Here is a 26,670-nt window from a genome sequence, read left to right on the forward strand (position 1 = left end):
GTAACAAACAAGAAAAAGCAAAAAGTTATGAAAAAAACAAAAAAACTTGTGAAGATTGCTGACATTTTGATGGCAGTCATTGTGCCCTGCAGTGCTCTAAGCACTTTTGCACGTATTATTGAACTTAATCTTTAAACCCGATTTGGCGAGGTAAGAATTGTTATTCTCATGTGCACCTGTTGAGAAGTGAGGCTCAGAAGGTCTACATGAGTTGTCTGAGGTCACACAACCAGCGTGAATAGTGAGCTAGGGACCGAAACCCAGGCCGAGGCCATGGTTTTGACGCCTGTTCATGGAGCCGAGTGCATTGACTCCCAGGTTTCACAGACGGTGCTCAGGCGAAGGCTGATGGACTTGCCTCTGACCTTTTTTTCTTTATAGGTGAGTCAAATCAAGTAAAAATATTTACTAAATACCTAAATACCTTGATGGCGATGGCCAAACTGCTGAAGCTGACGAGAAAGATGGATTTGGGGGCTGATTGGGAAAGTGCTTCAGTGGCTGGTGGATGTATCCGTTTAAATCCTACTTCAGAATGGAATGGGGTCATGCAGTCATGCGCTCTCATGTTGTTGTCTTTCGTTTTGATCGATTACCAGTGTGTCAGCCCGTGAGCCACTGCTGTGGTTCTGTATGTGTTAGAGCGTCAGACGGTGTGGCTGTTTCGGTGTGTTGTGCATGGAGTTGGCTTGAACTCTAGTCATACCGGGCTTTACGTGAATCCTAGCCTCTTTCCTGCCCTGCCCCTAGTTGTTTTGTTTGTTTGTGTTTTTCTACACTTGCAGACCTGCTGATAGGCACCCAGTAGCCTTGTCTCTCCACACCCTGCACTGGTTGTCTCCCGCAGGTGTTAGAACACTGGGTTGTACCGTGGGGTGAAAGGTGCCTTGTGCTGACGATGTAAACCAGCACTGGTGGAGGGTCTGTCTTCTTCTGCCAAGGAAAGTGTTGTGTTTTTCTTGGTTTTTGTTACAGCCGAACAATTTTAATTACCGGCAGCACAACACACATTAGGAGAAAGCAAATAAACAATACAAGGCCCTTGGAGCCAGGAAGTCGCATCTCAGACTAGAAACACAGCTTTGGATTGACTTTGGGGCAGTGGGTTGCTAACTAGGGGAGCCAGGTACCAAACTGAAACCCCGTGACTGTGAGGTTCTGGCGCTTCTAGGGAAACCATTTAATCATAGGATCGTTGGAAGGGTGTTAGAAGTTGATTTTAACGCTATGATGATCAGTTTCTTTGTAATTAAATACTCAAACCGTGTCTGAAGTAACTAAGTGCTGCTTAGCTACTCTTCATTTGCCGTAGACATGTGATTAACATTTATTGACTATAATATTTTGAAACTAACACCTTGTTAATTGAAAGCTTTACTTTGAAATAATCCAGGTGATTTTGACATGAATCTTCCTAATTATGCCTCGTTTGAAAATATGATCTGTTTTCCCCCTGCCTTATAACATAAGAGGCAAACGAAATTCATTTGGAATATTTTAAAGGTTTCTTCTATTTCAAATAATTGGTATGTTATAGTAACCGATTGAAAATTATAATTGAAATGAAAATGAAAATTATAAACCCAAAGTATATAGGAGCTTTTTAAACCGGAGGAGATGGACATATTTAAACATTTATTTAAGCATTTATTAATCATACATTCTATTAAAGGCAAAAAAAAAAAAAACCCAACCATATTACCCTACTTTGTTAGATGACTCTTAACTGAGCAGCCTTGGTTTATGGAATTTGAGGCTTTGGGAATCATTAAATATTTATAAAGATGCTCATAGTTTTGTGTTGTTTTGTTTTGTTTTACCCTTGATTTATATAGCTGGAGATTTCTTTTTCATCCATGATTTCAGTTTTTAGGCATGATGTACCACTTATTGAAGACAAAATAGTCAAAGTAATTCTCTTCATTTTTGATAATATATTAATTTTTAAAATACCAATAATTATTTTGAATAATGTGTAGTTCTTCAACGGTTAATATCTTACTGTTGTCTCTCATAGGACCTGCTGAAGTTCCCATGATGTCACCCAATGGATCCATTCCTCCCATCCATGTGCCTCCAGGTTATATCTCACAGGTAAACCACAGGACAGGCTTCTCCACCCACTATGGGCACTATCATTGTTCCAAGAGAATATATGCTAAGGCTTCAAAAATTCATTCCAAGATTAATTGAGTTAGGGGAATGTGAGAGTTGTCGTCATTTTGGTGGCACCACATGGCCCTTCCCAAGTCTTGCTTCTTGACTTGCCAGAGAGTCAGAGGCAAAGAAACACAGTAGGACTATCAGGCAGTCCTCAGCCAAGGTGTGTTCACACTTGTTTGTGCCGTAGAGATTTCCTTCCATCTGTACCACAGATTGCTGGGGGAAAAAAAAAAAAGAATTTGTAGACTTAATTGGTAAAAATACCAAAGGAGATATTGTTAAAGCAAATAGAGAATGGCCCTTTATTATCGGAGTCCCATCTCTCTGTACCGTGGCCCCACCTGGGCTTGGTGAATTGCTGAGTATGATGTGAGAACTTGGCTGTTTGTACTTAAATTTCTCTGAAATTTGACTTTTTTCTTAAGAAAACAGCAATAACAATTAAAAAAGTAAAAGCAGTTTCAGAGGTACACTGGAGGGATTTTTAAAAATGTTCCAGGATGAACTAGACAAGGTACACCGTGTTCAGGGTGCCTGGAACGTGGGTGTCTGTACGTTACTGTCATGTCGTCCTGTGCTTGGTGCAGGGTGAGCACCTCCCTGCCCCTCTCCCTGGACAGCTTCCTTTCCAAGTGCCTGACTGTCTTTCTCTCTCTGCCCATTTTGTTCTTTTTTGTGTGATTATAAGAGCATTCTATACTCCTTAGAAAAAAAATCAGAAAAGACAGAAGAGAGACAAAAATATTTATAGTTTTACTACCCACAGAAGATAATCATTGCATTAACATTTTTTGGATTATCCTTCTGGATTTTTTTTCCTTTCTCTTCTTTCTCTGTCCCTCTGTCTGCTTTTGAAGTGGTTTTAAAAATCTATAATTTTCAGTTCTTAATGATTTTGCTAGGGTGAGAAAAATTGGCAGCTGCATAGGAAAATTGCTAAAGTGCAGGCAGGAATCAAAGATTTATCCTCCTCTGATGTTAAAACTTAGCCATTTCTTCACTGTCTGAGCCATAGTGCAGCCACTATAATTTCATTTTTTCCATCCCTACTTTTGTGTGAGCCAATTTGACATCTTTTTTTTTTTTTTTTTTTGAGTAGTCAAAATGTTGGCCCGTCTCCCCACTGTTGCAAATAAATGACTTGTTTTATACAAGTCTTTGTAAATAAGAATCATGGGGAGGAGAAAGGGTGCAGAGCAGGCCCTTCCAGCCGGGACACGTGATGATGGATCACGTTCACGTCACCAGTCAGTTAACAGAAAAGAACAAGGAATGTAGAATGCCATTATGTCTCCTGCTCATTTATTTTGAGGAAGCATTTCATTCCGTTAAACCGAGTACAGTTCTTACAATTGTGATAGCAGAAGTAACACCTTTTATACTAAAGGCCCATTTAAGAAATAGCAGTTAAAAAGTTGGGACATTCTAGTGAAGAGAAGCTGCAGTGGGCTTTTTCTTGCTGGTGGTGTTGCTGTGATCACACTAATTGCAAAACATTTATTGGGAGTCCTAGGAGAAATAGAGAAGTTTATACTGTGGTCTATTTCTGATTCTATAAAAACTTCTATAGAAAATCCAAGCAGAAGGATTAATAGCAGAGCTGTAAACTCACTTTTGTAAACCTGAGATGGAAGTAAAACGAAGCACTTTTTCAGCTGAAAATTATGGCAGAAAATGCTAGAGGGTATTGGAAGAAGAGTAGGAATGGAATAATTTGGATTCTGAATTGAGAAAAGAGAAAAAAGGCAGTCTGTAAGGCATATATTCGACTTCCTGTAGATGGGCTCCCGGATCAGAGGATGGGCCCAGAGTTAAATGACCTTCTGTGGTAGCACTGTCCCTTTAATGATACCCGACAGGGAAGTGACCGGGTAAAACCGATTATTAATAAGGAAGAAAACTGAGAAACTGGTAGAATGCTTGTACAACATCTTTTTAAAGCTCACGTGGCACATATCCCTCAAAGAAATGAGGAGGGTGGAACCTGGAACCAGGTGTCAAATGTCTTAGGAGACTTGTTGTCACCAAGTGATCTAAGGAGCAAAGTACGTTTTGTTGTGTAGTTCTGGAAAGAAAGACACACACACACACACACACACACCACACAGATTCTCCTCCCAGCTGGACATATTTGAGAAGTGCCCAGCACTATTCTGTCCCTATGCATATCAATTCTGCATTGGATCCCCACAGTTCTTTTCCTCAAATATCTGTGACTCCCTCATTCAGATCTAGAGTTGGGTGTACATTGCATCAAAGCAGAGTTCAAGTTCTCTAGTGTGCTGGATAAATTTCTAATAGTTAACTTTGCTCTCCTTTTGAGGGTCACCTTTTCCTGTGGCCTGTGTTGTTACCACCTTAAACTTTGGTCCCTTGGATATATCTGGCCTTTTCTCAACTACATACTTTTGTGCCCATTATATCCCTCTTCTTGGAATACTCTAGAGCTGTTCTTTGTCTAACAGTTCAGTCATTCTTCTCATTCAGATGGCCCTCCTCAGTGTAACCCTTTCAAGAACCCCCAACATGGAAATGGTGGTTCTGTTTTTTTCAGCATCTTTGGTCCTTCGTCTCCATCTTCAGCACGAAGTACAATACAATTTTATAACCATCCTCAAGAACTCCTAGTGCCTCGTTGGTATTATATCTGGGAATCTAGAATACTGTCTGGTACATAATAGTAGGTACTTGATAAATGTTTTTAAATGTAAGCAGCTGGCCAAGCTGAAACAAAGTGAATGTAGCATAGATTTGCTTCAAAGATTTGAAGGTTCAAGGAGAGTAACAAAATACCTGATAGTTGGAAAAGTAGTAAGATCAGAGGGATGTGTACCTAACAGGAGTGAAATTCACTGAATGTGGATTTAAGAGAGAGGAATGCCGAGACAGTGCAGAAGAGGAAAGAACAGCCTCTTCAATGAATGGTACTGGGACAACTGGATATGCAAGTGCAGAAGAATGAAGTTGGGCCCCTACTCCCTACCAATAGACAAAAATTAACTCAAAATGGGGTATAGACATAAGTGTAAGAGCTAAAACTATATAACCGGAAGTAAAATTTCGTAACCTTAAATTAGGCAGTTGCTTCCTAGATGTGACACTAAAGGCACAAGCAGGAAAAAAAAAAGATAAATTTAATGTCATCCAAATTAAAATTTTATGTGCTTCAATCAAAACTTTTTCACCATCAACAAAGTGAAAAGGGAATTGAAAGAACAGGAGAAAATATATGCAAGTCATATATTTCAGAAGGGACTAGTAGCTAGAATGTGTAAAGAAATCTTACAACTCAAGAATAAAAAGACAGCCCAATTTAAAAATGGGTGAAGGATCAGAATAGACATTTCTACAAAGAAGATGTATGAGTTTGTCAATCAGCACAGACAAAGATGCTGAGTATTGTTAGCCATCGCGGAAATGCAAATCAAAACCACAATGAAATATACTTCATGCATATATACTAGGACGGCTGTAGTTAAAAAGATCGATAATAACAAGTGTTGGCAAGGATGTGGAAAAATTGGAACTGTTCTATACTGCATGTGGTGATATAAAATGGTACAGCTGCTTTGGAAAACAAAGCATTTACTCACATAGTTGAATAGAGTTACCACATGACTCAGCTGTTCCACTCCTGTGCGTATACTCAAGAGGAAGGAAAACATGTGTTAACACAAAAACTTTGAGGTGTTCATAACAGGATTATTCATAATAGCTCCCAGATGGAAACACCCAAAGGTCCATCGGCTTTATGAATGAATAAGCATGATGTGATATATGCATACAATGGAATATTATTCAGCCATAAGAAGGAAGTACTGATTAACGCTAAAATGTGGATGAACGTGGAAAATACTATGCTAAGGGTGAAGGAAGCCAGACACAGTATCATCCCATTTATTTATAATGTCAGGAAGGGGCAAATCCACAGACACTGAAAACAGGTTAGTCGTTGCCAGGGTCTAGGGGAGAGAGTATTAGGGGGTGACTGCTAATGGGTACGGTACTTCTTTGAAGGTGATGAAACTGTTCTGGAACTTAAAACAGTGGTGATGGTTATTCAATTCTGTGAATATGCTAAAAACCACTGAATGAGATACTCTAAAAAGATAGATTTTATGGTATGTAAATTATATCTCAGTAAAGCCTTTATAAAAGAGGTGGGGAGAGAAGATGTGACTAGTCCTGCTAATGGTTCATTATGGCACAGCTGGGAAACCTGGGCCAGCCTGTTCTGACGTGGTTGGCGATCGCAGTCGTAACTACTGTGTATGGTGTCCCCTGTGCTAAATGCTTTCTTTACTTCTGCACTTTACATATGAGGAAGCTGCGGTCCTGAGTAGAACCAGTACTGCAGCCTAGGCACTTCTGAGTTCACGGCCTGTTTCCCTCTGTGCTGTGATTTCAGAGTCAGCTTCAGAGCCTGCCTTGATATGTATATTTGCTTTATGTTACATTACCTTCTGCCAGTGCGAGTGCGGACATGTGCCGTGCCTGCTTGCACATTTCCAGTGCTAAAATACCAGCTGCTCACATAGTGAGCACGGTCCATGGTTGGAAGAAAACTGAAGAGGGAGGCAGGTGAATGATTCAAGATGTTCCATTAGTAACTCTCATCTGAGTCAATGGAGAAATTCTTGATTATAGCATTCATGACATAATTCAGTAGCTGAAAGTGCTTTAAAGATAAATTGATGAGATTGATCAAATACAAATGTCAGCAGTGAACAGATCATCTTACAGAAAGCTAAACATCGAGCGGTAAAGATAGCTCTGCTCTGCACGGTCTGGTGTTTTTTGGAGGAGGGTGTTGAGAAGGACTGAACCCATGGCCCTGAAATAATGTGGACTTGGGGTCGGGCAGGAGAGCCATGGAATCTTGTCCTTTCAACTCCGTCGTCTCTGATACTGCGGGTTTTTATATGTTACAGCGTGTGTGTATTTTGTGCTTTACTTTTTGGTGAGACGCTGGGAGAGGTATGAGGAAAAAGTAACCTGACCTTTTCAACTTAAGAGAAAATAGAGTCTAAGCTCCCCCCCCCCCCCCCCCCCCCCCCCCGCCAACTCTGAGAAAGTAGACTTAGATAAGAGGGTATTTAGTCTTATCACTTTCATCAGCATTATTTCCATTTCGTAAAAACAACTGTGAATGTGATTAGGGTTGAAAGTCCGGGGAAGGGCGAGTACTACAGCTGGGAAGAATATGGACAGTACTGGAGGAGGCCTGCCTTCAAATTCCACCAGATTTCACCATGGCTACTTTCCATGTAACTTTGGCAAGTTCTTTTCACATACTCGAGTACCTACCTGATGTGGTAGAGGTAAGGATTAAGAGGAGTGTTAGGTGAGGCATGTCGTCCACAGTGGGCATTCAGGAAGTGGGAGATACCGTTCTGAAGAAGACTGCTAGAACAATTTCAGTGAAAGTTTGGCAGACTTTGCCTTCCTTAATACATACTGAGATTGCGCGGGATGAAGCAGATTTTTCCTTTCCCTGTATACTGGCCATGGTGTTCCTCAGCTTTTTTAACCTCATCATTAACTTTATGAATAATTCTATGTAAAAATTTCTTAAGCAGATGTCTTGAGTTTTATTTTCCATGCTTCCATAGTAATTTATGAAATGTTTTTCAGCTGTTATGGGAAATTTTACGTAGACCAAAAGATTTAAGCATATGAATAGAAAAGGTGAAACATCCAAGTTAATATTCTGTCATTTAGGAAACTACTCTTAGGTTAATTGATGTAACTTAAACACTTCAGATAGAGTGTTTTTTTCTTAAAGCACAAGTACGCACTTTACCTCATTTCTTTGTTTTGGGAATTCGTTAATGGGTCGGTACCTGTTGAAATTGTATATATTTCATTTCCCTTGACCGGGGAAAAGCAAGAAATGTGTTGAAAAATGCATTTAAATTTTGGTTGGTCATTTTCCAGTGGGGATTGTTTCAAGAGCTGGCCAGAAATCAGAGCTCCTGTGAAGAAATAATGGGGTCTGTTAGATGGAAACCATGGAATGCTTTTCCCCATTTTGCTCAGCCAGGCCAGCTGAGAGCTATAAATATTAGCCCCAACCACTTCCTTTGGATAATTACAACCTGGGATTAAACCAATGCTGGGTTCCACCTTCAGTACTGTGAAAATGATGAGCAGAAAGGAGCTCGGGGATTGCCCTGAGCCCTGACAGTCTGAGAATCAGACCCCTTTGGTAGCCAATGATAAGAGAATTAGTGTCTCTTTCAAGACTTTAAGTCCTTGGGAAGAATAGATTTTTTTATAGGAAGTTAGGAAAATTTCCACAATGGGCAGAGTATGTGCACGGCAGTCGGGAGCTTCTGTGGAAAAGAGCAGAGAACTTACATGTTCGTTCTGTTTTAATTCCATTATTAACAGATTCACAGCAACTTTCTTTTTCGTTTTATGGCTTATTTTGTCTGAGGAATGAATTACAGACAGGGTTGGCAGCGCAAAATTAAAGAAATGTACCAGGGACGTACCCTCCCTCAGAGCACGGTGTGAGTTTCTTCTTTCTGAGCTTTTTCTTTGTCTCCCTGTTCTGCCTTCTCTCCTGAATTTCTTCCGTTTCTCAGATCCTGACATTGTGGCATAAGAGAACGCAGGATTAACAGAAGGAAACGTGAGCCCGGTGGGCTGTGTCCAGCCCCTTGTGTGATTTTAGGAATTTTTTTTCAAATTTTTATTTAAATTCTAGTTCATTAGCATGTAGTGTAATACTGATTTTAGGAGTGGAATTTAGTGATTCATCATTTACATATTAGGAATATTTTAAAATTATTTGGGTGTTCCACTTGTTTGTTTCCTTGATTGTGGGCCTTCCTTCCCTTTAGCGCGTAAGCTTCACAAGTCCAGCGCTCCTCTGTGTCCTGCATCACTGGGTCTCCAGTTCCTTGAAAGGTGCCCAGCACATACCAGGCATTTATCGCAGTTTGGCTGGCTGGCTGGTGTTGTTTTGACCTTATAGAGAGAGGAAGGGAAAGGAAAATGTTGGAGGATCTCTGAGGTTTTTTCCGGATCTCAATTAGGTGATTCACTCTACTGTTCATATTGTTCCTTAAAAAGGAGACTAAATGAGAATATAAGTAAGTTTCCACGAGCAATACCAAAACTGTGGCACCCTCTCTTAGTGTTTAGTGTTCTTTTGACGGAATGCTGTCTTTTACTTCAATAGGAAAATGATAGTTGATTTTCACAATAATATTGAGACAAGGGCGCCTGGGTGGCTTAGTTGGCTAAGTGTCTGACTCTTGATTGAAGCTCAGGTCATGATCTCAGGATCCTGAGACTGAGCCCTGTGTCAGACTCAGTGTGGAGTCTGCTTAAGATTCTCTCCCCTCTCCCCTTTCCCCTTCCCCCCTTCTCTCTCTCAAATAAATACATAAATCTTTAAAAAAATAATGTTGAGGGGCACCTGGGTGGCTCAGTCATTAAGCATCTGCCTTCGGCTCAGGTCAGGGTGCTGGGATCCAGCCCTGCATCGGGCTCCCTGCTCTTCAGGGAGCCTGCTTCTCCCTCTCCCACTCCCCCTGCTTGTGTTCCCTCTCTCGCTGTCTCCCTCTCTGTCAAATAAATATATAAAATCTTTAAAAAGAAAAGAAAATAATAAAAAATAATATTGAGAGTCGCATGTAGAAATGACTTCTGAATCAGTAAGTGTTAAATTATACACATAATACTATATTTAACTTTATTGCACAATTTGTCTTTATAAATTAGTAACCCACGTTTGTCATATATAACAGCCTTTTTTGGAAAAATACCTTTGCTCAACTTGTGTACAAAACTTTACCAAGGTTAGGTGGATTTTATATTCCTGCACACTCTTTGAAATCCATCTGGTTTATGAAGTTGGACTTAGAATTATAATATACTTATTTTGCTCTGTGATAAATATGATCTGAGTATCGTCAGCACGGATTCCTAATCCTTGTGCCATGGAGCCCATTGGCAGACTGGTGAGGCATTTGTGAATGTAATACATAAAATTCATAGATACAGTCTAGAATAGTCTATGTTTCCGTGGGCATGAGTGTGCCTGAGACGTTCGAGAGAAGAGATGTGATTGGCTGTCTCTTGCGCGCAGGTCCACGGAGACCGCCAGGCCAGCACACTAACCACCCGCAGACTCCCACAGTGATGTCTTTAGTAATGCATTAAAGGCAGCTCAGTTTGGCACAAATTACACCATCAGACGTCTACTCACCTATTTGTCTTCTGACAAATATTCTGTTCCTTAAACCAGCATTTCCATTTAGTCTGAAATAGTTGGTCCGTGTGACTGATTGAAACTCTGTGGATGTAACTATTCTCGCTGTCCAGTGTGCTTATGTGCACATTGGGGAGGATTCGATTTGGGTTTTGATCTCAAATGTGGTCCTTTTTACTATTTAGGTTGGTGATGTACAAGAAACTAGGCTAGAAAAGGCACCGCATTTCCAGAGTCCTTGGGTGTGAATCTTGACAAGCGCTCACCTGGCCTTAGGTTAAGTTACTTAATCGCTCCTAAAGGTACTTCACCTCGAATCGAGGATGGTGGTGTTGCCTATGTTAGAAGTTAGAGGTTTGCTGCATATTATGCAAGTTAAGTTTTGTGCCAAATGCTTTATAAGCTGTTAATTGACACACAGATCACAGGCATTGTTACTGTCACCTTTCATTGTACACCAGATGAAGCCATTTGCCATTTAGTCGTCAGCCGCAGCACAGTGCTGATTTGTGTTGGAGGAGGCCTCTGGCTGTCTGCAGCGTCTTGAGACCTTAGCTCTTCCGAAGCAGGGACCTCTGTCTCCCTGTGGGATCCTCAGGTTGCGGCAGCTGAGCCTACGATGTTTCTCCGATCTGGCTGGGCATCCTGTGTAATTTGGGGGGTCTTAGGTCGTTGCCGGTGTCCCCTCGACTACAGCATTTGCACGCTTTACCAAGCTGATGGGTTAAAGAGGTACTATAGGCCATGTGCCTGTTTCCATCCTCCTCTCTAGCTCTCAGTGGTCTTAGTTCTAAATCACTGGGTAGTTATCCAGAAAGAGCTAGTTGTATTTAGTAAAGCACTAAATATTGATTTTATTTATATGGTGCCTTCGTTGTGTTTTTTCCAGGTTCAAGATTTAAAGAAGTGTGAGTGGCTTGACATGTTTCTGTGTGTGTAAGTGTTGGCATATATAAAGCCAGCAGCGGGGCTGTGACTGTTTATGAGGTTATCTCCTCATACTGGTCACCTCTGGAGCAAGCCTGTGTGTGAGCGTCATCCAGAAGTACTGAAGACAAACGCCACGTAATTGTGACCCCCAGAGAGGGAAAAAATAAGATGAAGTCAGAGAGAGAGTTAAACCATAAGAGACCCTTCATCATAGGAAACAAATGGAGGGTTGCTGGAGGTGGGGGGAATGGGGTAACTGGGTGATGGGCATTAAAGAGGGCACGTGATGTCATGAGCACTGGGTTAGTTATATAAGACTGATGAATCACTGAACTCTGCCTCTGAAACTAATAATACATTATATGTTAATTAAATTTAAATTAAAAAATCCTTAAAAAATTTAAAAAAATAAACTTAAAAAAAATAAATAATTGTGATCTCCTGTACAGCAACCTCAGATTTGTATCCGGATCTAACCATTTTCTGCTTAGTCTATACTAGCCATTGCCTGGAGCTGGCATGTGGGTTAAAAATTAAGGACCAGTGGAAAACTGAAGGTTTCTAGATGTAATGAGTGTGTAGGTAAAAATATTTGGGGAATTTTTGTTTATTCATGTATCACCTAAGTACTTAAAACCTTACGTTTAGTTATCGATAAAGTAAATGAAATGAGTTGTTTAACCATTGGCAAGAACTGTTTGAGAAAAGTAATTGGAACTTTCATTTCTTGATCCAGGGAAGGATATTTATTATCAATCTGTAGCTCTTCTGCAGAATAATCTTATGATATCATTGAAAGGGTTTTTAGAAGAAGCCCAGAAACATCATCAATGATTTATTTTTCCTTTTGGCTACAAAACTAGCCGCGCTGTATGGCAAAAGGAGCTGGTCCTCAGCCTGCTAGAAAGAGCAAATAATGTTTCATCGGTGCTAGCCATCACGGATAGGAAGAGTAGTGAAAATGGGAAGTAGTGTTTGGTGTTTTCAACCACAGTTGTAATCATTAAATTTGTAAAGACAGGAAGAAGTAAGTCAGGAGATTTGGGAAATACATTCAGTTCTGCCACCCTTTTTAAGTCCAGTAACTAACTTCTATCAAATGGAACGACTGCCTGCTCCTGTAACTTTTGGATTGCTCTTTGAATATTCGTTTATTGCCAGTTTTCACTTTCTTCTAATGGCACTTGGGGGTGGTTGTGGGAGTTTCCTCCAGGATAGCAGGAAGGGGATGGGCTAGGGGAAGGATGGTCTTTAGGTTTCAAATCTCTGCCTTCCATGGAGAACAGACCTGCTTTTACTCTTTTATGCTGTTCACTATATTAGAAAATGCCGAGTGAAGCGTTAGTGCAAGAAAGAAATGTGGGAGCTAACACTTTGGTATGAATAAAATTTCTCAGCTGCATTTGGGATTGAAGTAGAACTTATATTGGAAATGTCCATTTGTCCCTGTCTTTCTTTTGGTAAAATCACATTTATGTAAAATAAGAGAGTCAGGAATGACAAGTCTGGAATTAATTGGGTTTAGATTAAATGAGATTTTAGAATAGGATGTACTTACCTGAATTAAGGGAGAAAATTTGATAAGGAATTTGTAAATAAGTCTTGGTGGACATCAAATCAGAGTCATCTTCCCTCTCTCCCTCTCTCCATCCCTTCTTGCTCTTTCATTTATTTGTTTACTCAGCCAGCATTTATCAAAAGCCTCCTGTGTGTCCAGGTGCCCTTGGGGGACTTGGAGTGCGGGCAGGAGACAGATCTGTGACCTCTGCTGCAGGACGGAGGTGCTGCGGGGGCAGGGGGCACCAGGCTGGCTGGGAGAAGCCTGGACTGTTGGCCTGCCCATTCCATGCAAGGGTTTTGTACTGCCTGGCCTTTTCTTCTCCTTGTTCACTGCTTGCGTGCTTAGTTTTAGTGGAGACTTCTTCCCTTCCTGGAATAGCCTGGGAGCCCGTTTCAAGTATGTTGGCAGCAGTTAGGAATTGAGCTGGAGCCTGAATTTCACGAACTCATTTGGTCCCAGTTTCCTGTGTGCAGGCAGCTCGGTGTTCTTGCCGCTGCAGCAAGCTGGCTGCCCGGCCTCACACGCTGCCTGAGTGCGTGTGGGTTCTTGCGTGTCCGTGCGCATTCTGCTCCACCCGCCCCCTGGATCATTCTCGGCTGTCTGCAGCAGCCTTTTATAAAACTTCTCTTTTGTTACCTACCATTTAAGCTCTTCTTTTGATTGTTGTTGCTTGCAACCCAGAAGTAGAAGGGAGAGAGTTGGAGGAACAGAGGAGTTAATTAGAATTTCCTGTGGAGGGGTGCCCGGGTGGCTCCGTCGGTTAAGCGTCTGACTCTTGATTTCAGCTCAGGTCATGATCTCAGGGTCGTGAGATCGAGCCTCATGTCAGGCTCCGTGCTCAGCGGGGAGTCTGCTGGAGACGCTCTCTTCTCTCTCTCTCACTCTCAAATACATAAATAAATCTTTAAAAAAAGTTTCCTGTGGAGCATTTTATTTCAGTAAGGGGAACTGCCTTCCTTCTCTGTTAGCTACGAGAAAAGACGCTCAAAATATAAGTGTTGTTAAGAGATCTGTTTTAATTCTTGGGACTCAGAATCGTTCCCTCTCTTCCCCCATCGCTCTCTGACCTTGGGCCAGTTGCCTGAACTTTCCCGAGCTTCATTCCTCTTCATCTCTAAAATGGGGATAACTGGCCATGCCTCACAGGATTGTTGGGAGGAGTTAATGAGGTGTAATCTTAATAGCAGTAATGGCTAGGTAAGATTTTTCTTTTAGGTGCCTGTGGCTGTTCCAGGACCTTAATGTGTGTTGCCTTATTTCAGACAGAGGGTATTAAAGCAGTGCAACGAGTAGTCAGTAAATACTGGTTTGTCTGGAATCCTTTCACATCTCTTGAGAACCCAACTATTCTGTTTCCCGTGGTTCATTATTCACATATTTATTTCTCAGCATACCTAACTTCTGTATAATTCTCCACATAATGAAAACTTTGGAGTACAGACCAGATCGGGTTCTGCAGCTGAACTAGTTGTACATTTGAATCATGCCGTGCCTCAGTTTCCTCATGTGCGACAGGGATGCAAACATCTGTGTAGGCGCTAAGGAAGTTAAACGAGATAAGCCATGTCCCCCCCTGGCAGACCCAGCCCTGGCTGTGGGTTTCTTCCTCTCCCTCTCCAGGCTGCTCCCCTGACCGCTCCCTTTTGCTCTCCCCCCTCCCCCACCAGCGACGTTATTTTGTTTTAATGGTTCTCTTGGTCATACTTACGAAAACACTGGTGTGCTAGGACAGAGATTCTCCCTCTTGGGAACACCTCGTTCTCCAGCCTCTCATCCTTGTGTCTAGATCTCCGCTTAGGAAGAATACTAGACATGAACAAATTTCTCAGTATTTATATATTTTTAAAGATTTTATTTCTTTATTTGAGAGAGAGAGCACAGAGGGACAGAGGGAGAGGGAGAAGCAGAGCCCGACACGGGGCTCCATCCCTGGACCCTGAGATCACGACCTGACCCGAAGGCAGATGCTTAACTGACCTACCCAGCCGGGCACCCCTGTGAACCACATTTTTAAACAAAGAGCAGTATTACCACGATTTCCTGAGTTATTATTTTGTGCATTTTTATTGCTCCTTGGACTGTCTTATTCTTGGGAGGAGCGTAGGCACAATTTCCTCAGACGTAGATCAAAACTGAATTTGATCATTAAATATATTGCAGTCTGTGTTATGGAAGAACAATGAACAAAATATTCAGCGTATTTATTTTTGTTTCTGATTATTTCAGAAATATTTTTGTTTCTGATTATTTCAGAAATATTTAATATTTGATTTCTTTAAAATATTTTTAATGATGAGGTAGGCCTTGACTGGCGAAGGAGCAGTTTTCTGAAAGAGTCCCATTACTCAAGCACATGTAAATAGATGTCTTACACAAATACCGCAGAATAATTTAAGATAATTAAAAATGGGGCTGTCAAACAATTTTCATATATGTAGGCAATTTGTGGTGTCAAAAAGCTATTTGGTTTTCTGACTGGAAACCTATTTTTTTGGTGAAGGGTAATTTATGCATCAGATTTATGATTTTTTCAAATTAACCGTAATACTTATTCTTACAAAATACAGTGGCAAAAAACTAATGTATTAGTTGTGTATCTCTTATATTTTTGGGTTTTTTTTCCCCCTCTCGAATTCTTATCTTTGTTAGTGCTTTTTGTTCACCTCATTTTTTTAAGTGCTTTGTTTTTGTGATGAAATTAAACTAATTTCTTCTGGCTATAATTGCTCCTGTTTACAAGCCCAGAGCTCTTCCTATTTAGCGAGGGCCCAGTTCTTGTTTTACTGCATTGGCTGGGTCTGTGTGGCTGGTTCACCATTGGAAGTTTTACAATAATGAAAATAATGAAAGTTGCAAATTTCAAGAAAACAGATACTTTGCTTCTGTGGACCTCCCAGTGTCTAACACAGGATTGACATGAAGGTTCTGTGAAAGAGAAACAGCTGGAATACCTTATTTTCTTCTTACTAGTCAGTGGCAGAGTCGGGGAGAAAGAAGACTATAGAATAAAGACAGATAGTAAGAAATCTGTACACATGCAAAAATTGAACGAAGTGCACTACCAAATGTCCTTTTCACGTGCTGCATTTTTTTTTTTTTGAAGATTTTATTTATTTATTTGACAGAGATAGAGACAGCGAGAGAGGGAACAGAAGCAGGGGGAGTGGGAGAGGAAGAAGCAGGCTCATAGCAGAAGAGCCTGATGTGGGGCTCGATCCCAGAACGCCAGGATCACGCCCTAAGCCGAAGGCAGACACTTAACTGCTGTGCCACGCAGGCGCCCCTCACGCGCTGCATTTTAGATGATATAGAAGATGCTACCATGTACATTAGAATTTCTGACGTCATAGCTTAAGCATCATTTCACCTCTACCTTCAATTGACAGCTGTGCCTTCGTAAATGAGGTTAATGTGATTAGCTTGCCAAAACCCAGAAGTTACATTTATTAAAGAGTACATAAAAAGCCACATCTTGAGCTCTAGTAGGGAGTATGATGCAGAATCTTAATTTTAAGGAGTTAATATTGTTTTCTTAATGAACTGTTAACATAGTGGTTAATTCTGAAACTGTTCTGTTAATTGGCTCATTAATAAACATAAAGATTTTTGCTTTCTTAACATAAAGATGAATGGCTATTAATTCAAACAAGACCTTTCTTGTACACTCACGTACAGGCTGACATTGATAAACTGGACGTTTTGTATCAAACAGTATTTTAAAACACAAAGCTTATTATAATTTTTTTTTATTAGAAGTTTTAGACATGATTAAGTAACTTTATTTTGGCCTGTAATCAGCCTCCTGAGGTGTAATGAGAAATCCATTTCAATATACAAGTTTAATTTTCAATGTTTTTTGGTGGTGGTTGTTTTAAATTTTTTTTAAGCAAGCTCCCTACCAGCATGTGCCTGATTGTCTTAAATACTTGATTAGGCCAGCTGGTCTCTTTGGCATCTAGGTTTACTCTTAGGCCCTGACCCAGGGGCCTCTCTCTGAGCTGTCCCAGCAGCAGTACCAGTTCTTGCAGATCCCTGAAGCATCTCTGACTCTGCCTTTCCCTGCTCCTGTTCTCGGCACTCCTCAGCTTTCCCTCTTGATTATGGTATCTGTTGTATTATTTCTCGTCTTACATCTCAACAAAAGCCTTTGTTTTGAGAGCAGGTCGCGTGGAGTTGGCAGAGAGGCAATAAACGTTGTTACTGTACTGCCTCAGCTGCCTCCCTTGGGGATTAGAAGGCATTTGAAGAACATGTGGAAAGAGTGTTGATGGGGCTCCCTTTGCTCATAGCAGGTCCCCCGTCCTCATGTCTCCCTTCACGGCACCCGTTACATGGTGAGGACATCTTGGAGCAAAGGTGTCTGTCGTGATTTGGTACTCCTCGAGTTTTTTATTGGTTGGAATCCCCTCATTTCATCCGCATCCTTGGTCCCAGATTAAATGAACCTTTGGCACGAGAAACAAATAAACAAATCAAAAAATGGGCAGAAGATATGAACAGACACTTTTCCAATGAAGACATACAAATGGCTAACAGACACATGAAAAAATGTTCAAAATCATTAGCCATCAAGGAAATTCAAATCAAAACCACACTGAGATACCACCTTACGCCAGTTAGAATGGCAAAAATAGACAAGGCAAGAAACAACAATTGTTGGAGAGGATGTGGAGAAAGGGGATCCCTCCTACATTGTTGGTGGGAATGCAAGTTGGTACAGCCACTCTGGAAAACAGTGTGGAGGTCCCTTAAAAAGTTAAAAATTGAGCTACCCTATGATCCAGCCATTGCACTACTGGGTGTTTACCCCAAAGATACAGGTGTAGTGAAGAGAAGGGCCATATGCACCCCAATGTTCATAGCAGCAATGTCCACAATAGCTAAATCGTGGAAGGAGCCGAGATGCCCTTCAACAGATGACTGGATTAAGAAGTTGTGGTCCATATATACAATGGAATATTAGTCTGCTATCAGAAAGAACGAGTTCTCAACATTTGCTACAACATGGACGGCACTGGAGGAGATAATGCTAAGTGAAATAAGTCAAGCAGAGAAAGACAATTATATGATTTCTCTCATCTATGGAACATAAGAACTAGGATGATCGGTAGGGGAAGAAAGGAATAAAGAAAGGGGGGGTAATCAGAAGGGGGAATGAAGCATGAGAGACTATGGACTATGAGAAACAAACTGAGGGCCTCAGAGGGGAGGGGGGTGGGGGAATGGGATAGACCGGTGATGGGTAGTAAGGAGGGCACGTATTGCATGGTGCACTGGGTGTTATACACACCTAATGAATCATCGAGCCTTACATCGGAAACCGGGGATGTACTGTATGGTGACTAACATAATATAATAAAAAATCATTAAAATAAATAAATAAATAAACGAACCTTTGGTACTCCCCTGGCCTCTGACGTTAATGTTCCCTTTGTTTCCTAAAGCTCTTGTACGAATGGAATGGTCATGCTAAAGCAGGAATCGGTCGGAAGTCGTCAGGCCGATCTGGAAAGCTCTGCCCTGTAGTACATTTCTGTTGCTCAGAAATCTCTTCTTTCTGGAAAACCACTGAACCCTTAGTTATATTCAAAGTCATTCCTCAAATCAACTAAATCACACATTAAAATTCAGTTGTCTTAGTTGAAGTCTTCAGAAGTATTCTTCCAAGTCTTCTTGGAAAATTTTATGAGACAAACAAGATTTATTATCACGCCATTGATCTCTCCAAAAAGTTTTGTGTAATGGAATCAAGTGGTTGGTGAAAAGTTTATTTTCATAAATTTTAATTGTTAAACATTATTATTTCTAAAACTCATTTAAAAACTGGTTGAATTAGAGAACCAGAATTCAACATGCACTAACTTTTTATTCCTTGAGGAGAGAAAATTAAATTAAGGAAAGTAATTAAACAGTATATATGTTCACAGGATGTTTGTTAATAATACATACGACATTCTTTCTTTCTGCTCTTTTCTTTAGGTGATTGAAGACAATACTGGAGTCCGCCGGGTGGTGGTCACACCCCAGTCTCCCGAGTGTTACCCTCCAAGCTACCCGTCAGCCATGTCTCCAACCCATCACCTACCCCCCTACCTGACTCACCACCCCCATTTTATTCATAACTCGCACACGGCTTACTACCCACCTGTTACTGGACCTGGAGATATGCCGCCTCAGTTTTTTCCTCAGCACCATATTCCCCCTACAATATACGGTGAGCAAGGTGAGTAGATTATTGCTGGCATTGGGAGCTCTTGAAACTGGGCAGTAGCTTAGGAGAACCAGAGAGCCCTTTGTTTCTCCTGTAATGAGCCTGTCGAAGGGGATCTACGTGCTGTTGAAAGCTCACGAGAAATTCCTAGCTTCCTTTGTCTCCAAGTGTGTCTTGCAAAGATTCCTTTGTGGAATCTTTATATTTTCCAAGATTCTGCCCCCTGTTCCACCCACTGCACAAAGAGAAGGGGGTGGGGTAGTAAGAAGTAAGTGTAGTAAGAAATAAGTGGCGTGTGCTCTGTTCCTGTGTCCCATTTACGTATTTGTATGTGACGGTGGCCCGAAGTTCATCTTTGGCACATTGTTGCCTCAGCATCCGGATGGTCTAGCGGTAGCAGGGAAATTAAGTGTTTTGTGCCCAACTTCCAGTGATAGAAGACTCTGAGGTCTCAGTAATCCTTCGTTTTCCCGGATGCTCTGTGTTGTAGTCTCAGTAGAACTCAGAATCCCCTCGAGGTGGTCCTCCTGATGCCTGTTTTTACTTCAACCAGTTTCACTGGCTGGTAGCCAGATACTCACCTTGACGTGAAAGAGTCTCAGACATGACGTCTTTCTAGTTTCGGCCTTGGTGTTGGTTTAGTCTAAGGCCTTTTTCTATCAAATTGGATACCAAGAAACTAGATAATTGACGTAAAAAATGAGACTTTGACGTCTAACGTGTCTAAGGCTTTGCAGAGTGATTTTCTTCTCTGCATTGAAGCATTTTATCACTTCAGACATTTTTTATATTGGTTCAAATACGAGAATTGCTGTTACACCATAGCGGATTGTCACTTCACTGTCTCTTATCAATCATGTATGTACATATATATATTTTTCCCTGTATGTTTATTTCACATTGTAATTTTTTTTCTTAACAAAAGAAAAATCTGAGATGGTTATTTTAAGTGGAATATCCTGTTCCAACTTAGGGATCGAATTTGATTTTGTTGTTTTGGTTTTTTTGCTCGTTTAGTAGTTAGAAAGAAACTTAATATAAAATTCAAAAGAATCAAGTGCTGTCATAGCGGGGTATGGAGAAATGATGGCATCGAAAACTTTGCATCAATATAATCTTCCTGCCTAGTGACATAACTAACACCCCAAAACATAGGAGATGCCATGAAAACATTTGGATAAAATCTGAAAAAAGTAATTGAATGTCATTTTTAAGAAAGTATTCAGTGCTTTGACACAACGTATTAGATATTTGAGTATTGTCAGAGTTGTCTGATTTGGTCCGAGCTTAATGACCAAAAGCCTGGGTGACTGTCTAATTGCTTGATGAAGGGTGTGTGACCTGCCGTGTGCTGGTAGTGTGTTAGTACGATGCCGCATAGTTACTGTTTGTAAATGATGTCCTCGGCAATTCTAGACAGCAGTATGATTTAAACGGTCCTTAGAATTAAGAAAAAAATAGCGTCTTCGTTTCATAGGGTATTTTGGTTTAATTTCATTATAATACCACAGTACAATAATGTACAAATGAAAGTGCCTCATTGATTTCAAATTAAAGAAAGCAATAAACAAAATCCTTTTGCTTTATAGATAAAAAGCCCTTTATATATTCCCTTACCGTACTTCTCAATGCACATATCTAAAAACAATGTGAACATTTAATTTCCTACACCAGAGGAGTAAAGTTTCAGTATGTTTTAAAAGATTATTATATTAGTGTCCATGGTGAATATCTTAAATCTCAAGTGTAACGCATTGTGATATTTAAAACATTTACTCTCCTTTTTGTATATTTGGATATGATTTAATTGGGCATAGGCTCTTAGATCAAGAGAGTGAGCATGGGGGGTGGTGCAGAGGGAGAGAATCTCAAGCAGACTCCTCGCTGAGTGGGGAGCCTGACGTGGGCCTTGATCTCATGACCCTGAGATCATGACTTGAGCCGAAATCAAGTCTGACGGGTTGCATTTGTTTTTTCACATTCTTTAGTGCAAATTGGCTACCTTGTGAAGATTTGCTTTTTAAAGATCTTCCTTAAGCTATGTGAACAGAAAGAAAAGTGGAGCTTTACCATCCATCAGTTGAAATGTCAGTTATGTTATGTAGGGTGACGGTACATTCCTAGTATGCTTAAAACAGTCCTGGTTTAGGTGTCTTGTCCAGAGCCATAATTAGGAATGCTACCTTCCCACTCTCAGAAGTATTCAGTTTGGAATGCTAATTTATTTGGTCATTCTATACATATGGGGCCCTTTTTTCTTATAAACATTTAAGGACCCAATCTCTGTGTTATATATTGTCATTTTTATTGATGCCTAAATACAATTTTTGATTTAACGTTTTTAATTTAAAATAAATGTTTTCCCCTAAGATCTGAAATTGTTTTGTGGGCTCCCATTCTTTTATTTGGAGCCACTTAAAAATCTACATAGTAGGGGCACCTGGGTGGCTCAGTCAGTTAAGCATCCGCCTTCGGCTCAGGTCATGATCCCAGGGTCCTGGGATCAAGTCCTGTGTTGGGCTTCCTTGTTCAGCAGGGAGTCTGCTTCTCCCTCTGCCTCCTCTACCTGGTAGCTCCATACCCCCCTTCCCCCCACTCGTTCTTTCTCCAATAAATAAGATCTTAAAAAAAAAAATCTACATAGTGAAGCCAGGTGACATTCTTAGTCGGTTTGTCTTGCCTCTCGATGACTCCAGAATAGAAGTCTAAGACCACAGCCTCTTATGTGCAGCACCAGGTTGCAGAGATGGCTTCTGTCTACCCCTGTCTCTCTTTGAACATCTCCCCGGATTCTGTGAGCTTTGATTATTTTTAGTGGAAATTTTTCATCTCATCATGTTAGTAAATTTTATTCAAACGTTGGCTCTTTACATTTTGACTGATTTTGACAGGAAAATCAAATTAAATATAAATTCAACTAGATTATGAACTCTTCATGGACAGGAACTTTGTCTTCAGTATTTTCCATAATTTCTGGAACATTCATGAACACACAGTACAGTTATTTGTTTTTTCACACAATATAATTTTTAATGATTATTGCTCGATTGGTTCAAAATGAATGGGAACATTTTAAACGTGTATTTTATATATATGTAAAATTAAAAATATTTACTCTAGTAGTTTTTTAAACTTCTTCTTTCAGGAGCCAGGTCTTTTGACCATTTAAAATTTCTTATTGAAAATGTAGATTCAGGGACGCCTGGGTGGCTCAGTCAGTTAAGCATCTTGCCTTCAGCTCAGGTCATGGTCCCAGGGTCCTGGGATTGAGCCCCATTGGGCTCTTTGCTGAGCAGGGAGTCTGCTTCTCCCTCTCCCTCTGCCTTCTGCTCCCCCTGCTTGTTCTTTCTCTCCCTCCGTCCCTCTCTCTCCCTCTCTTTAACAAATAAATAAAATCTAAAAAAAAAAAAAAAAAAAATGCAGACTGAGCTTATATTTGTCACCATCTTCCATTTCAGAAATTATACCACTCTACGGCATGTCAAGCTACATTACCCGGGAAGACCAGTACAGCAAGCCTCCGCACAAAAAACTGAAAGACCGCCAGATTGACCGCCAGAACCGCCTCAACAGCCCTCCGTCTTCTATCTACAAAAGCAACTGCACACCCGTGTACAACGGCTACGGGAAGGGCCACAGTGCCGGCGGTGGCGGAGGCAGCGGAGGGGGCAGCGGTGGCGGGCCAGGGATCAAGAAAACGGAGCGGCGAGCAAGGAGCAGTCCAAAGTCTAATGACTCAGATTTGCAAGGTAATGTGCAGAGATGTTTGCTGTAAAGAGTGAACCATGGAGCTGGACATCCTAAAAGAAACATCTTGTGCCTAACAGTGTTATTTCATGGTCTTCCTACTAGGAATGACTGGTTAGACCCTCTCTGATCGTTTTCTGAGTGAGGGTAGAATATCGTATCCTCTTTTTTATTAATAGTTTGTGGCAGAAATATCTTTTGGTCACAAGTGCCATGTGACATTTTACATAAGCTCAGTGACAAGTATCCGAACGGGTTTTCACATTAGCCCACTTCCTGTTGTTTCACTCCAAATAGACAGGCAGGGAGGAGATCCAAAGTAAAACGGTCTTTCTAAGAAGTAGAACGGGCTAGTTTAACTCTGAAAATAATTATACCTCATAAAACCAGATGTAATTACTTGGTTCTGTAGTGAAATTTATCATTGTGGAATAGGAATGTATTTCTGCTTAGTTTAGGCATGAGTTCTTATTTAATGCCACCTTTGCATTCTGAATAAAGTGTTCATTGCCCAAGAATGAGATGGAAGAAATAAGGTCACCGCATATGAGACATCAGCTCCAAAGGGCATGTGTTCTTTTGTAGATGGGTCTTGTGGCTATAGATCGGTTAATTTGGGGAAGAAGGTATATGTGCTTTAAATCAAGTTTTTAGCCAAGATTTAGAAACCACCGAATTTTGATGCCACAGGAGTTAAAAACAGGCTTTTATATGGGCACGTAAAGAAGGCTGACTTAATTGAAGCAGAATAAGGTAACATTTCAAAAAGCAAGCTGAGTTTACAAATATAAGTATGTAAAGATATGAGCGACTATGAAAGACAGAATAAGAAGTGATTATAGCACTCATTAAATATACTCCATTTTATCAGACCTCATCCAGATGGGAATAGGGACTGTGTGTGTGTGTGTGTGTGTGTGAGAGAGAGAGAGAGAGAGAGAGAGAGAGAGAGAGAGAGAGGAAGTGTTTGTGAATGACAGAGATGGATGTCGTTCATGTTTGGTTGTGTAGGGAAGACTGGACTCTTTTGGGGCTGAGGAAACTGAGGTAGAACCAGCCATTGGCAATAACATTTTCCCCCATTTTATTTTTGAGTGAGTGAATTGTAACATTAAAAAGAGGAATAGTAAGATACAGTAAACAGTGACCAGTAATTTCTCTGAGTAAAATGTGTTATAGATTCTTTTAATTTTGTTCTTTATTTTTTCCTATATTTTTCCAAGTTTTATGCAGTTATCATGCATTTTTATCTTACTAAACAAGGCATAAACAAGATATAAGAGACCCAAAGTTTAAGAGGCCTTTAAGTCGTTTTTTAGGTATAGTGCTATTTCTCCATTTAAAGTAAGTTTTAGTCAACTGACAATACAAACTCTTGTTTGAACTTAGATGACTGGCAGTGTTAGACTTTTTAACTATGGGCATGAAAGGGAATTCACACAAAAAAATTAGAAATAAGTTTTTCTAAAGAGAATTTTAGTTTATAAAAAAGAGAAAAGGAACATAGAAGCAGTCTTCAGAGAGCTTAATGAGGTTTGAACTACCTTGATTATTTGATTCATTCTCTAGTAATTTTTTCCCTGTCTTGCACCAACAAAGATTTCAGACAGATGACATAGATATATATGACAGAGTCAGAATACATTTGAGTAAGATCAAGGGGCAAAGAGAAAAGGAAAGAAAATAAGATAAATCAGGGTCACAGTTAGTAAATAAAGCTAATGTAATTATGGATTAAGTATGGCAAAAATAAATATCTTCCTTATCTATGCAGTTATTTCATATCACATGTCTAAATGTGTAAGTGCCTCTAGTTTTTAATATACTCACAGCTGTAAGAGAGGATATGGATTTGCACTGCAGTCTATACTGAAATGTTTGCTAACATCTATATATTTACAAACATTTGGGCCTTTTAGGTAATGAATGAGAGTATAATTATTTTGAGCACCTTAAGCTCTTTGCTATTATGTAGAAAACATGGTGATGATAGTAACAAGTGAGATCACTTTCGCTATGCACTTAGAGGAATGTGTGTTTTGCAATGAAAAATTAGAAGAAATTTATTATATCAGCTTTAGTCTGGACTCGGTCTGTTGCTCCTTTTCTCATTGCATTTTTTTACGTTCTCAAAACCACTCAAAGTGCAACTCTCCACATGGTTTAGCCATGAAATAAAGAATCAGAGTATTATGTTTTCTGCCTCATTTCAGTAACGATCTGAGGGGTTTACATGTTGGATTTAAAAACTAAGTACTTATGGGGCATCTGAGTGGCTCAGTCGATTAAGCGTTTGCCTTCAGCTCAGTCATGATCCCGGGGTCTTGGGATGGAGCCCTGCATCGGGCTCCCTGCTCAGTGGGGAGCCTGCTTCTCCCTCTGCCTCCCCCCCTGCTCGTGCTCTCTCACTCTCTCTCTTTCAAATAAATAAATAAAATCTTTAAAAAACAAGAACTAAGTATTCACTTTCCCAAATGAATTGAAAACTTAGGTCCTGACAAAAACCTACACCCAAGTGTTTATAGCAGCAGTATTCATAATTGCCCAAACTTGAAAGCAACCTCAATGTCCTCCAGTAAGTAAATACGCTATGGTGTATGCAGACAATGGAATATTACCCGATGCTGTTGAGGTATAAAAAGAAATAAAACCACCTTAAATGCATTATTACTGAATGAAACATGCCCGTCTAGAATGACCACATTCCAAGAAGGTAAAAACTATCTGTATTCCGAAAACTAAGACAGTGATGAAAGAATTTGAAGAGGACACAAACAAATGGAAAGATACTCTATGCTCGTAGATTGGAAGAATTAATATTGTTAAAATGTCCGTATTATCCAAAGCAATCTACAGATTCAGTGCAGTCCCTATCAAAATACCAGTAACATTTTTCCCAGAAACTAGAACGAATAATCCTAACATTTGTGTGGAACCACAAAAGACCTCGAATAGCCAGAATAGTGTTGGGAAAGAACAGAAAAGCTGAATGTGTCACCATCCCAGATTTCAAGATACACTACAGTGCTGTGGCAATCAAAACAATCTGGTACTGGCAGGAAAATAGATACATAGTGCAACAGAATAATGCAGAAATAAACCCACAGTGATATGGTCAGTTAATCTACAACGAAGACAGCGAGAATGTACAGTGAGGAAAAGACAGTCTTTTTTATAAATGGCGCTGGGCAAACTGGATAACTACATGCAAAAGAATGCAGGTGGACCACTTTCTTACACCCTACACAAAAATAAACTCAAAATGAATTAAAGCCCTAAATGTGAGACCTGAAATCGTAACACTCTTAAAAGAAGGCATAGGCAATAATCTGTTGAACGTGGGCTAGCAGCATATTTATGGACATGTCTCCTCAGGCAAGAGAAACAAAAACAAAAATGAACGATTGGGACCACACAAAATAAAGAGCTTTTGCAAACAAAACAAAATGAAATGGCAGTTTACTGAATAGAAGACATTTGCAAATGATACAATGGATAAAGGGTTAATATCCGAAATATATAAAGAACTTCTACAGCTCAACACCCCAAAAAAAACAAAAACAAAAAAACCCCCGATCCAATGAAAAAATGGGCAGAGGACCTGAATGGACATTTTTCCAGAGAAGATCTGCAGATGGCTAAGAGGCACCTGAGAAGATGCTCATTAGGGAAATAGAAATCAAAACCTTGAGATGTCACCTGACACCAGTCAGAATGGCTAGTATCAAAAAGACGAGACCTAACAAGTGTTGGCGAGGATGTAGAGAAAAGGGAGGCCTCATGCACTGTTGTAGAAATGTCAACTGGTGCAGCCACCGTGGAAAACAGTATGGA

General features: G+C 40.3%; 1 protein-coding gene across 2 annotated transcripts in view; it reads left to right on the top strand.

Moving 5' to 3' along the window:
* The window catches only part of FNDC3B (fibronectin type III domain containing 3B), a 341,829-nt gene that overhangs the window by 180,703 nt on the left and 134,456 nt on the right, over nt 1-26,670 (top strand). For both annotated transcript variants that reach the window (XM_026498541.4, XM_026498552.4), the window contains exons 4-6: nt 2,018-2,094; nt 18,858-19,101; nt 22,548-22,838. In XM_026498541.4, the coding sequence (XP_026354326.2) occupies nt 2,018-2,094; nt 18,858-19,101; nt 22,548-22,838 (612 nt within the window). The remainder of the gene's footprint in view (nt 1-2,017; nt 2,095-18,857; nt 19,102-22,547; nt 22,839-26,670) is intronic.

The sequence above is a fragment of the Ursus arctos genome, unplaced genomic scaffold (assembly GCF_023065955.2).
Source record: "Ursus arctos isolate Adak ecotype North America unplaced genomic scaffold, UrsArc2.0 scaffold_4, whole genome shotgun sequence".
Classification (NCBI taxonomy): domain Eukaryota; kingdom Metazoa; phylum Chordata; class Mammalia; order Carnivora; family Ursidae; genus Ursus; species Ursus arctos.